Source organism: Lemur catta, chromosome 2 (genome assembly GCF_020740605.2).
Source record: "Lemur catta isolate mLemCat1 chromosome 2, mLemCat1.pri, whole genome shotgun sequence".
Taxonomy (NCBI): domain Eukaryota; kingdom Metazoa; phylum Chordata; class Mammalia; order Primates; family Lemuridae; genus Lemur; species Lemur catta.
Window position 1 is genome coordinate 109,780,991 of NC_059129.1, and position 13,019 is coordinate 109,794,009.

General features: G+C 43.5%; 1 protein-coding gene across 1 annotated transcript in view; it reads right to left on the reverse strand.

Annotated features, from left to right (window-relative positions):
* Positions 1 to 11,277, reverse strand: part of MAN1A1 (mannosidase alpha class 1A member 1) — a 160,519-nt gene extending 149,242 nt beyond the window's left edge. The window contains exon 1 of the mRNA XM_045544273.1: positions 10,546 to 11,277. Coding sequence (XP_045400229.1) covers positions 10,546 to 11,148 — 603 coding nt within the window. The 5' untranslated portion in view covers positions 11,149 to 11,277. The remainder of the gene's footprint in view (positions 1 to 10,545) is intronic.
* Positions 11,278 to 13,019: the final 1,742 nt, after the last annotated feature.

Genomic DNA, 13,019 nt, shown 5'->3' on the forward strand with positions numbered 1-13,019 from the left:
TAAATATATGCCAATTATAAAACACCCTTTTTACTACATGAAGTTCCTTTTACACTTCTTAATAAGAATGCCTCATAAAACTGCTGACTTGGCTAATAATTCCTTAAATCACAATATGGACTTCTTAGGCATTTTTAATTATGAGCTGAAAACCTGTAGTTGACTAGATATAACATTCAACACTGCTAGTTGACTACAAAAATAACACGTCTCAGAGAACAGCATTCTAAATATTCTAAAATTACTATCATCTCAAACCACAATTTATAAAAATAATACAGTACATTTATGTCAATCGTTATTCACGATGTTAACACAGTCATAGCCAAATTTAAATAGTTCTGGCATTTGGCAGACTTTAATGAACTAACCAAGGTCACAATATAAATACATTTTGAAACATTCAGCTCTTCACTATCTTAAAAAGCATGACTAAAAACACTTGACTTAAGGGAGTTAACCAAAAAAAAAGCTCAAATTTCACCAAAAAATCATGCTTTTCTTTTCTTTAAAAATAAAATACCTTAGACAAAATGCATTTTTATCCTATTTAGAATTCTAAAGGCCTCTAACATCCAGAAGATTAGCTTACCCCTTCAAACATAAGGATACATATTTCTATGAAACCTTATGAATGATATCCTTTTGGTTAATTTTTCTTCTTTAAGAATTCAGCTTTGTAAGACTTGTCATTTTCTGGTATCATTAAAATCACTTCTGAAATTCTACTTGGACTATTTTTTATCTTCAACTATTAGGAATCCATCCTGATGAATTCTAAAAGGAGAAAGAACCTTCTGCAGTTCTCCAAAGAGGCCAATACCTTCCTCAAATAACAGATGCAAAATTCCAACTATAACTTAAACATGATAACAAACTGGCTGAGGGAAAGTAGGCTGTCCCAAGGTGCTTTGTAAGATCTCCTCTCAGTAAAGACTACTTTTTACCCTAGGTGTCTAACCCAGGGAAGAAGAAATTTTTGTTACAACCTTTCTTTATAAAATCCTATCTCCCACCTTTAGGACTTTGCCTCTGGTAGGAGTCCACCATCCAGCCAGCTTGCTAGACCCATCTCCCGGTATCTCTTACACATCTTAGGCCTCCAATCTCTGCCTTCTTCCTAATCCTGCTCCTTTAAAAACTTCCTTATTCTATACAAACTCACAATGAGGAAACGCAAATAGTCAACCAACACAAGAGAAAATGTTAATCAGTGAAAGGCAAATTAAAAATACAAGATACTGTTTCATCACCTATGAAATTCATAAAGATTCAATAGCCTATGTTCATTTTATTATAGGAGGGAATATAAATGGTTTTTTAGAAAGTTATCCCTCAAAATATACCACTATCTTTTGGCCCACTCATTTACCCTTCTAGAAATTTGAGAGGAAATCCTACTTACAAGAGTGTGGACATAAAAAGTGAGATGGAAACCTACTGGACAAGTGTGTTTTATCTCAGCATTTTTTATAAAACCAGAAAAATGGAAATAACCTAAATGTTCAGATCCAAGGAAATGGATAAATAAAGTATGATGCTTCTATGTGATTATGCTAACATCAAATGACACTTCAAAAGAAAATTTAAAAAGCACGCATATATAGTATGGTTATAACTGTGGAAAAAAATAAACTTCCATGTTGGGGCAAGGAAGGGGTAGTGTGGATTCTACTTGTCACTGAGTAACAGAGCTGTGAAGGATTGTTTTTCTCCCCCCAGGATGCTTTCAAATTTTTCTTTCCCAAGCAGGCATTGTGTTAATAAAATAACACAAGAAAAGATACTTGCTTCATCTACAAATCTATTCTATCCCTTGCTAAGACAAATCTCAAAGTATAATAATTTCTGCTGAGCAACTTTAGTGATATACCTTTAACAGCAGCCTTTAAGAAGCAATATGTCAATGAAAGGCAGACACTAGCAGTGAAATTTCAGGCAGCTGGGAATGAGATTTTGAGACTGGGTACACACCCCTGTGCTTCCCTAATCATTCCACAGGTCTGGGCTTTTGCCTTTTGCCTTATACCCTGACAGAGATACAGTGAGGAAACACACCCTTTTAGTACAGTAGCTTCAGCATATATTCCTATGAAAGAGAAACTAGGGTTAGACAATCATGTCCCAAATATCAGCTCAGGAAAGCTGGACACGCCACCTCTAGCATGAGCCAGGATCCTTGGCTTCCAACCTCTGAGATCTTCTTGTTCCTTAGAAGAATCAAGTGTTCCTCAAGGGACCTTGAGAAGACCATTCAGCGAGGATGGATTTGGCAGAAATGGAGACTCCAGCAATAGCTCGTGGTCTTTGGATGGCTTGAGTTCATGTCTCATGCAGTCATTAACAGGCCTGTGTACACCAATTATTGCCACACCCTTTCTCATAAACTCCTAGCATAGGCAAACAGGCTTCCCCACCAGCATTGCAACAAAGATTGTTTCAGACTGTGGTGTGCTGTATTATTAAACCATCCTTTCAGAATTTAGCCGCCTCCTTCATCAGATTTTCATCCTCTCCTTTCCATGCCTTCTTTCCTACTAAGTCGCTCACTCGTACTAAACGCTACCACAAGAGGGCCTGGAGACAGGACAATCTAATTAGCAACTCACATAAAATACAAGAAAAATGCAAATGAAAGATAATATAATATGGTGTGAGTGTCACTTGTATGGAGGATGTAGAGCAACAGTGACCAGAAAGTAGCAAAGCAAAAGAGGGGCTGGGCTTCTAATAAATGTAAGAGCTGGGGAGATGAAGGGACTGAGAAGAATGAAGGAGCCAGTCTAATTATAAAAGTCAAATAAATACAAAGGATACCTGTGCTTTTTAATTTTATTAACTCTGTTCTGGATTATCTGCGGGACTGCTCTCCCCTAATGTACCTAAAGCAGCTGCCAGAGTATTCGTGACAGAAATGAGTGCTTGTGACTTTTAAATGCTCTTAAACCTTAATCTCATTTGGGTTTTTTTCAAGTACCTAATGATCACAGGAGTCTTTATCAGGACTCATTGCGGGACGGGCAGTGCTGCCGCGTTCCAGAGCAAAGGAATTAGCCAGTATGGCTTTCTCAGGCAATCCCTTACCAAGCAAAGATGTTCCAGCTCCCTCTAGGATGGTCTCAGCAGGGCTTCTGGCAGTTGGCCTGCCACTTAGGGCTGAGGAGGGAGGGCCTGGCCGGCTAGTCTCCAAATCACATGTTCTCATTAGAGTCAAGATTATCCCAGGCTGAGTGGGGCCTGGGCGCTTAGAAGCAGTTCTCTGTCATCTGTACACTGGCAGAAGCTCAGCAAGTCATAGCTTACAGGCCCTATTTCTCATATGTAAGATGGAGTACTGAGCCAGGAATCCTAATAAATCTAAATTCAATGTGAAGCTCCTGAAAAGGCCAAACTCTCTGAGCTACAAAATACAACTGATTTATGGGTGCTTTGATTATCAAGTGATAGACTGAGTTCTGATTATAGACTTTATCACAATTATATAATTTTTGCCAAGCCTAAAATAATTTTCGTTCTCATTTCTTAAAAACATTTCTGCAAAGACAAGATAGATTAAAATTCACTTTACTCAGTATCTCTGTTTGGGGAACAATTTCAACGTTTAAGGAGGTAACTCGACTATGACTACTCTGAGAAGACGGTACCTTCAGGAACAAGCACATTTGACTATGAGAAAGAGACAAATTAATTGTCTAACACATATTTTGTGTTTTTTTTACCTAACACATATTTTGAAGTACAGGAACTGAAGAAAATATATGTAGTAAGTATATAATTTTAAAGATACCTAAGGTTTTTCAGAATTTGGCAGGAATCTGAGAGTTGACACTAGCACAATAAAATCATAGCTATCTGGAAAGATCTTTTTGATGAACTGGAAATGTAACCCGGTAAGCACTAAAATTTAATTTTAACTTTTTTTTTAGAGGCAGGGTCTCACTCTGTAGCCCAGGCTGGAGTACAGTGGCATAATCATAGCTCACTGCAGCCTCCAACTCCTGGGCTCAAGCAACCCTCCTGCCTCAGCCTCTTGAGGTAGCTGACACTACAGGCACCCACCACCCACACCCAGCTAATTTTTATTTTATTTTTTTATTTTTTATTTTTTTAGAGATGGGGTCTTGCTATGTTGCCCAGGCTGGTCTTGAACTCCTGGCCTCAAGTGATCATTCCCTCCCTTGGCCTCCCAGAGTGCTGGGATTACAGGTGTAAGCCACCATGCCCAGCTTAATTTTAACTATTTTTGATAACCTTTTGAAACGTCATTACTCACTTCCCTGATTTATTAAACAGTATATGATCAACATAATCTTGGCTTGATGGCTTTAGGTAGTGACCAGTAATAGTAATAATTGCAAGTAGCATTTATTGTATACCTATTGTACACCTGATACCATTCTAAGCGCTTTGTGTGGATGATCACATTTAAGCCTCAGGATCCAACAAAGGGAGTACTATTATCATCCCCATTTTACAAATGAAGAAACTGAAACTCTGAGAGATTAAGTAATTTGCAGAAGGTCACAAAGTCAGTGAATGGTAGAAGCCAGATTCAGAGCTAGGTAATCTGAGTCCAGAATTCATCCTTTCACCACCACATTGCTCCAAGTGGATGGAACAAGACATGGGACAGAAACAGAGAATTTCCAGAACCTACCTGGGTGGAAAGAATGGCCCATAGATTGGTGTGATTTTTAAATGTATGTCTACTTTTTAAAAAATAGTCCTTTAGATTAGCTGTCAATTCTTCTGTTATCCCCAGTGCAATGTCAGAAAAGCACATACATTCATAGTTTGAGAGAGGTCCCCCAAGTCATCCCACCCCTTTTCTCTGGGTACCCCCCTTCACCCTTTGTATGTATATACAGCAACCCTCTCTCTCTCCCTTTCTTTCTTCCTTCTTCTTCTACACTTCTCTTTATAAAGAATGTTTAACTGAATGATTACAAATGCCTCTACTTCCTGCAGAGATTTTTATAAAGAGAAAAAGATCTGGCTGGGCACGGTGGGTCACACTTGTAATCCTAGCACTCTGGGAGCCCAACACAGGAGGATTGCTTGAGCTCGGGAGTTCAAGAGAGACCAGCCTGAGCAAGAGCGAGACCCCGACTCTACGAAAAATAGAAAAATTAGGTGAGCATCGAGCACTGTGGCCCATTGCCTGCGGTCCCAGCTACTTGGGAGGCTGAGGTAGGAGGATCACTTGAGCCCAGGAGTTTGAGGTTGCAGTGAGCTATGATGAAGCCACTGCATTCTATCCAGGGTGACAGAATGAGACTCTGTCTCAAAAAAAAAAAAAAAAAAGATCTCACATCAAACTTTCCCTTTCCCTGGGTAGCTTTACAAAGAAGTTTTCTAAACCATGTTAGTAGTAAGATTTTTAAAAATTACTATAGTTAACTTAAATACTATTTTGATCCATGGTTGGTTTAAAAAAAAAAACCAGTAAGAGATCAAATTCATCAAATTCATAATACTGCAGAATTGTATGTGTTTTATACTCACTCTACATTAGGGTCTGCAAATAATGAATATGTACAGTCAATTTATGTACTTATTTGGACTTTTAGTTAGGCTGCAAGCCCTGTGGGGGATGGTGAGCAACACTCACTGAGGATTGGGATTTCTGTTCTGAACTCGATTCTGCCACTAAATGGTGATATGATTTACTGAACAATCTTTGTGTTTTGATTGCCTTTACTGTAAAATGAATGAGCTGAGCTATCTCTAAGATCTCATCCAACTACAATACTTTGAGCATATGCTTAGTTTTAAAAATCAGATATTTAAAGTTATCACTTTTACAGCATATTGCTGGTAATAGAAAAAAAATAATTTGCAGTTTGTGTAAAGGGACAGGAGACAGGGAATTAGAGGTAGTTCAATTATTGAACACCAAGCAAGGCACTAGGCTAAAAACACAGAGGGAAAGTCAGGATTTACATCCTCCAAAGAAGGAATCTCTTTCCTAAACTACCAAACATAGGTTTCTCCTTAACTATTTTTTACCTACTTAGAGGAGAAGCTGTTTTGCTAATCATTTCACAGTATCTGTGGAGCTCACGGTCGCTGTTCCTATTTGACCAATCTAAACATATCTTTGACAAACCATGTTTATGATTTTGTAGATCATAAAGAAATTAAGAGGCCACAGGTGCTAGACTAGGCTGGGGGTATAAGCATGTTCCAGTGCAATTCAGATCTACTCTGTATATATAGACCTTATCCCTGACACAGATTTGTAGGTATTCCTCCTCTTTGACCTTGGAACACATGCTTTAAACTCTCTTTAATAAAGAATTTGCACTATGGTATGATAGCTTATGAAATAATTTAAGAACTTGTACTACCACAGCTTATAAAATCTAATTTAAATTTGTAAGTTTTCCAATGAATTCCAACAAATTCAGATCTCATACAAAGGTACGCATGCAAAATACTTGGATAAATTTCTCAAGATGGTTTAGTTTATTAGTATACCTAAGAAATACAGATGCATTGATTGGAAAATGCATTTTTTTTAAAAACTTATTTTCACACTTTTAACTAGGTTCTAAGTCCTATGTACAGCTTCTTTATATGAGTCTTAGTTGCCTGATAAGAGAAAGACAGAATACTCCTCTTGGAGAAATTATCAATAGCTTACAGAAAATTAAGCTGAACACAATTAACTCTCCATTAACAATCTTTTCTTGCTTTTGCATATTAATATTCAATAATCAGCATCTATTCGAATACTTATACTGTTGCAATCTTAATTTATTCATCTACTTGTTAGAGAGAGAATCCTGTACAAACACTCCATGCCCTCCCTCCTCTGGGGAAGGGCCCCTAGGTGGGGCAATGCCCCACTGGCCTGTGTTCAGCAGGGAGCACAGCAAGGGTAGCAGAACAGGCAAGCAACCCAAGGGTGTCGAAGCTCCTTCGGTCTGGCTTTTATTATTTTATAAATATTATTTTCCACATCAGACTACCCATACAAATAAACTGGAGAGTTAAGTTTCAAAATAAAAGTGTTTTGTTTCATTGTAACCTGTCAAGGTAGATTATTCCCAGATCTGATCTTTACCAAAAGGGTAAATTGTCAATCGTTAACATAAATTATAGGCTATATATCTAAGATTAGTATAAAATATAATAACAGTATATTTTAATCACAAGCCATCCATATGAAAATTTTCTTTAAATTTAAGATTATACAAAAATAGGTCTGTAATAAAAAACTAAAGTCTTGTTTGGAGAAACTGAGAGAAGACAATTGTGACCCCACAGTTGTGGGGTCCTAAAGCTTTATGTGAGAGATCCAAGGCTGCCAGCCTGCATATACTCCCAACCCCTACTGAGGTTAGTAAGGATTCCAGTCTGAGAAAGGAGGAATCCCCTCTGACAATTTGACTGTCTTCAGCCTCTACTACTCAGGACCCCCCCATAATTTCAGAAAATGAAAAATAAAATGTTAATCCTCCAAATTGGATTAAGACCCTAATCCTAAAGGACAAAACAAGCTCATTGTATAGCCTAAAAAAAAAAATGCTAAAAATGTTTCCTGATTTTAAAAAAGGGGTGAGTAAGAGGGTAAATGGACTATTTTTCTAAAAATTCCAGTGTGCTCTTTTAAGTTTTGTGCTTCATTATTCTAACATTGCTTTTTAAAGCTAAGGACAACTTGAGTACAAATTTTAATAAGATCGAACTTATTAAAATAAATATGTACTATGTACGTATTACAAACTTCAATAAAATTCAAAGTATTTACAAAGTTTTCACAGTGGTGGGGAAAGAAAATCTTCATTTGGTATTAAATCAATCCATGAGAGCAGTGGCAGAGAGCGCTTACCACCTTTTTGGGAAAGGTGCTAGGCAATGTCCTGTTTGAAATTAACAGATTATCTTCCCTAAAACACAAATCCGTTAAAAATTTACCGCAGTACCAGAAACATAGGTGTGTTTGCAATATAAAAAATAGTACTGACTGCTTTTGAACCAAATTTACAAAATATGAGTTGAACTCAAATTACAGTCCAAGCTCCCAACACATCAGACTTGCCTATACTTTATAAATTTTAGCTATAAAAGAGTTAGTGCATTCACATGTGACAGAGAACGTAAGTATAAATACAACTAGGAAATATAGGAGCAATAAAGAACAAAACCAAGGCTAAGATCCACTGTTCCATGACAAGAAGTCCACAGATTCCTGAAACTGAATCTAAATATGCAAAGTTAAAGTCCAATGCCCTATTCACAATAGGCAACCACTCTTTTCTCTCTGAAACCAAACATTTACAGCATGGTTTTTAGAATAGCATCATGAATTACTTTTTTTTGGTTTACAAAGGAATACACCTGCCTGAACTAATCTGATGGAAAATCATAATCCATTTCTTCCTGTTAGCCTTTGACTAAACACTGAAGCTAATTATGCTGGCTCTTGTGGGTTCTCCCGGCACCATGGAATTTTAAAGAATACTTTTAGTTCCACCAGTTTATGCAAGACTGGGCACTTTCAAAACACCTAGGTGCGAAGACGTGAGCACATTTATACAGAGGCTACATAAACTTCCTTTACATGGTTAATTAAGACCCTATGATTTAGAGACACAGATAACATGGATCTAACAGGGATGGATATGCACACAATTAATACGCTGTCCTGAAGTGACTGCTACTGCCCCATAGCTTCTGCTCTGAATATACTTTTAATCACTATTGGTCAGTACCAACAGCTTTTTAACATCTATGCATCTTTAGCACTTAAAATCATTTCCTCTGACAGCTGTGATCTGCCCTAACTGGCAGCTCATATGAATTTAGAGGTATGAAATGTGTAAATTACACTTTTCAAATTTAAGGGAAACACCAGCAGATACAGATCATTTGGGATTAATTTCCTACGGTTTGGGTTGGATATTTTTAAGGAGCCTGGGAGGATGTTTAGTAAGAGGCAGAGCTTTGTTCCACCTTCCATGTTTGGTAACACTGACAAGATTTCATGGAGAAGGGAAACTGCTAGACAGAAGTTGTCCGGGTGAGTCGAATCCATTCTCCCAAGTCTGGGTGGGATCCATGCCTGAAGAGGGGTCTCAAAGAAGCGGGAAGGCTCATGGACTGTGGAAGGAAGCTCTCTGCATGGGAGGAATGAAGGCATTCTTCCCAGAGTAAACTGAAAGAAATCCAAATCCACTTTAACTTGCTCAATTGCAGCTTAACCAAGTTCATCTGGTGTTACATTATAAAGTCACAAATCCTGTGACAATCGTGCTGCCTTCATTCTGCAACCACTTAATCTAAATACCTCTTCACTACCTCAAAATTCTGTTCACTCTCTGAAAATGGTATCAGCAAGCTTCCTTTCCTGATTATCTACCCGAGATCAAAATATTAATACAAAATTTATTTTCACAGAGACTCTGTGTATTATTTTTTAAATGGCAAAGATATTACTTCCATTCATAATGTATTTTAGAAAATGGAATCAAGATTTGGAATGACGTGCTTTTAATATGGTTCCTACAGCTCTTGATTGTGTGTAAAACCCAGCCTGGCTCAGTTTCACACAGCACGGTAGCCCTGGAAGGAGGCCTGTCCATAGAAAGCCTAGTGACAGGTGACTGGGAGAAAGTCCCGGCTTCCTTCCGGATTCAAATCCTGACTCAGTCACTGACTGGTTCTGGAGCTCTGGGCCCTTCAACTTTCATCTTTAAAATGACAGCCTGAAATGATTTTTAAGGCCCCCTTCAGCTTTAAGCTGGTCATGAACTAATCGCGTTACAAGTTCTAAGAGAAAACTACGAGAAAGTACCAATACTTATCAAAGTCCATGTTTATCCTAGATTAAGTTTGTCATCATTGTGCTGCTGTGGAGGCAAACCTGTTGCATCACATGGAATACCCTATTGCTGACTGTGCACTAGAAATACAAGAGGGAGCAGACAGGCTTTTTAAATTTTCATTTTTTTAAAAAAGTAAACAATGTATCCTCCCATGCTGGGAAGTTCTCGAGTTTCACCTTTGGTCTGAAAGTACACACTGAATGCCACCTGGCAGAATGGGGTCACATGACTGAACGCGGGGTGTGCTGGCCTGCCATTAGAACCTTTTTATCAAACGCCTGATTGATGCTTTGCGTTTACATTCAAGTTTCGTTTTAAAGCCACGTCCAAGCCTTACTTATTAGGGGGCTGATTACTACCTTCGCTGTTACTGTTCTCAGGCATAATTAAACGAGTAGCGGCCAGTGAAGGAGGAGGTTTGTATATCACCTGCCCATGTATTTATCGTATCTACCTCATACGGGTTGTGCTCACCAGAGCAGAGCATGCAAGCTAAAAGCAACAAGATTCAACCTCAGATCTTAACTGGTCACACCAACTACGATACTGAAAAAAAGGAAATGAAAGAGCCTTTGACACACCACCTGGTGGAAGGCGAAAACCTCCATCTCTCCCTACACTGTAATGCTGTAGCCTTAAGAGTTGCAAAGGTCTCCAGTCTCTCCCAGCAAAACACGGCCGTCGAGGGGGATTTCTGGCACGGTGCACTCACCTCCTTGATCTTTGCCCTCTTCTCGCGGACGTCGGCGTCGGCAGGCTCCCGGCTCTCCACCCCGACGGGGGGCACGAAATTCACCTGGGGCAGTCCCCTGAACGCCTCCTTGTCACGCAGCTGGTCCTGGGCCACCTTCTCCTTCTCCAGCAGGATGTCTCTTTGGATCTCCTCGGGCAGCTTCTGCAGGGTCTCCTTGGCTTCCCTGAGAGCCCGCTCGTGGTTTTCGCGGATCCTGGCCAAGTTGTCCTCCAGGGCGGCTGACGGGTCGCGGGGCGCGCCCTCCTCGCGGCGCCGGGCTCGCCCCCCGGCCGTGTCCTCGACGCGCGCCCCGGGCCCGAGCTTGTGGTCGGCGGCCGGCTGCAAGGCGGGGCTGGAGTGGAACAGAACCCCGCTGAGCAGCTTGGAGGAGTCCGGCAGGAAGAAGATCGCCCCGAAGCAGAGCGTGATGAAGGCGCTGAACACCAGCAGCAGCACGAACTTCTCCGTCAGGCGGAAGGCGGCGGGGCCCGACCCCTTCCTGCCGCCGCCGCCGCCGAGCCCCCCACCCAGGCCGCCGCCCGCCGGGCTGCCGAAGAGCGGCAACAGGCCCCCCACGGGCATCGCTCCGGCCGCGGCCGCCGGGCCGCCCGCTGTCCAGTGGCCCGGCGCCGCGCCGCTCAGCAGCCAAACTTCGCCGCCGCCGGGCGTCAGCGGCTGCGGGCCCGGGTCCTGCGCATCCAGGCCGCCCGAGCCCCTCGGCTGGGCTGCAGGTCCACCCTGGGGAAGCAGCTCCCCTCCGGGTCTTCTCCCCGGGGCGGCTCCTTGGGCAAACAGGCACGCGCGACAGACCGCTGGCTGCAGCCCCTGCGGGAGAGAAAACAGTAAAACGTAGTAATTACGATGATGATGATAAAGTTTCCAGCGGGTCTCCGCCCTCTGACGCCCCGCGAGCTGCCAGGACAGCTCCCTGCGCGGCGTCCGGAGTGCGGCTCCGGGCACCGCCCTCGGAGCCCACTCTTTGGACTTGGGGTGAAGTTTCGGGTCCCGGGGGAGGGTGGCGGGGTGTCCCGCGTACACGTGGGGCAGGGCCGCGCGCAGACACCTCCTGCAAGGCGGGCGGCGCACCTCTGGGCAGGAGGGGCGCAGCGTGAGCGGGGAACTCGTCAACTTCGCCCGCTCCCCATCTCCGAGCTGAGACGAGCTGCCTCTTTTTCCCGGGCGACGGCTGAGCGCGCTGCGCCCCGGCGCGGCTCAGGTGGGCGAGCGCGCCGACCCGCGGGCGAGCAGCAGCGAGCAGGGCAGCACGATGCCCTCCGCCGCGGCCCCGCGAGCACTAATATCGCTGCCGGTCTCGGGGCGGTAGGAAACGAGGGCGGTGACGCGTCCGGAGAGTGACGGCGCGGCCTGACCAATCACGCGCTGCCCAGGGACCCGCGGGGGCGGGGTCGAGGCGGGGAGGGGGCTGCGCGGGGCGGGGAGTTTACGGGAAGCGCAGCCGGGCAGGGGCCCTGCCGGGGGCGGGGCGGGGAGGGCGCGGGTCCTGGCGGCGCGAGGCGGGCCGGAGCGGCGGCTACGAGGACTGGCAGACCCGTGGCCGGGGCCCAGGCCGAGAAGCTGCGGGCGGGGCTGGGGTCGGGGAGTTTCTACCGCGCCGGCCTCGGGCCCGGGTCCCGAGGGTGAGGGATCCTCGAATGGCCCGGGGGGCGCGCGGGCTGACCGGGACCCCCGTGCCTCGCCTCCGACCCGCGCCCGGCGGTCGGGGCCCACCCCAGGGTGTCCGGGAAAGGCAGGGTCTCGCCGGGGATCACCGGGCACCGCGCCTTTCCGAAGCGCGTCTTTCCCCCAATTAGCCCCTTCTTACCCAAGGCCGGGATTCCCCCGGCGTCCGGTAGCAGTTAACCCCAAAGTCCCTCAGTTCCAGGAGCCCTGCTCCCGAGCGCTTTTGAGCTCTCTGGTCTAACATCCTTTTACATCCTGAGAGACTTACAGTTTTGTGGTTGCTTAGGGACTCTTCGTATGCACCCTCTCCCCCTTCAAAAAAAAAAAAAGTTGTTTGCCTCCTCCGCCCTCTCCCACTTTCAAAATTCATTTACCTCATAGAAGTTGGTCAAATTTTCCATTCAGAGAAGAGTTCTATGCTGCCATAGCTTCAAGCAATAAATTGAACACTGTGTTGAAATTAAGTCTTGGATCCGACTACTTCCAGTGAAGTGAGGAGTTGGTGCAATAGAAAATTGTTTTCAAGACTGCATTATTTTCCAAAATGTGTTCGTAATTCCCCTGTTGCTCCGCAAATAAAGGGTTATCAGAGAGAAAAAAGTTGACAGACTTCCCATTTTTAAAAGCTGGTTTGTAGCAGCCTTATTTTCCCTCACCCTTCTCTGGAAATGTGATTTTAGTTCTGTTTCTAACTTGTTTCTTAAAGGAAACAGCTGGCACCTTTCAGGAAGGTGCCCACAATACAGCTGTTTTCAGCTGTTAAACTGTATGGA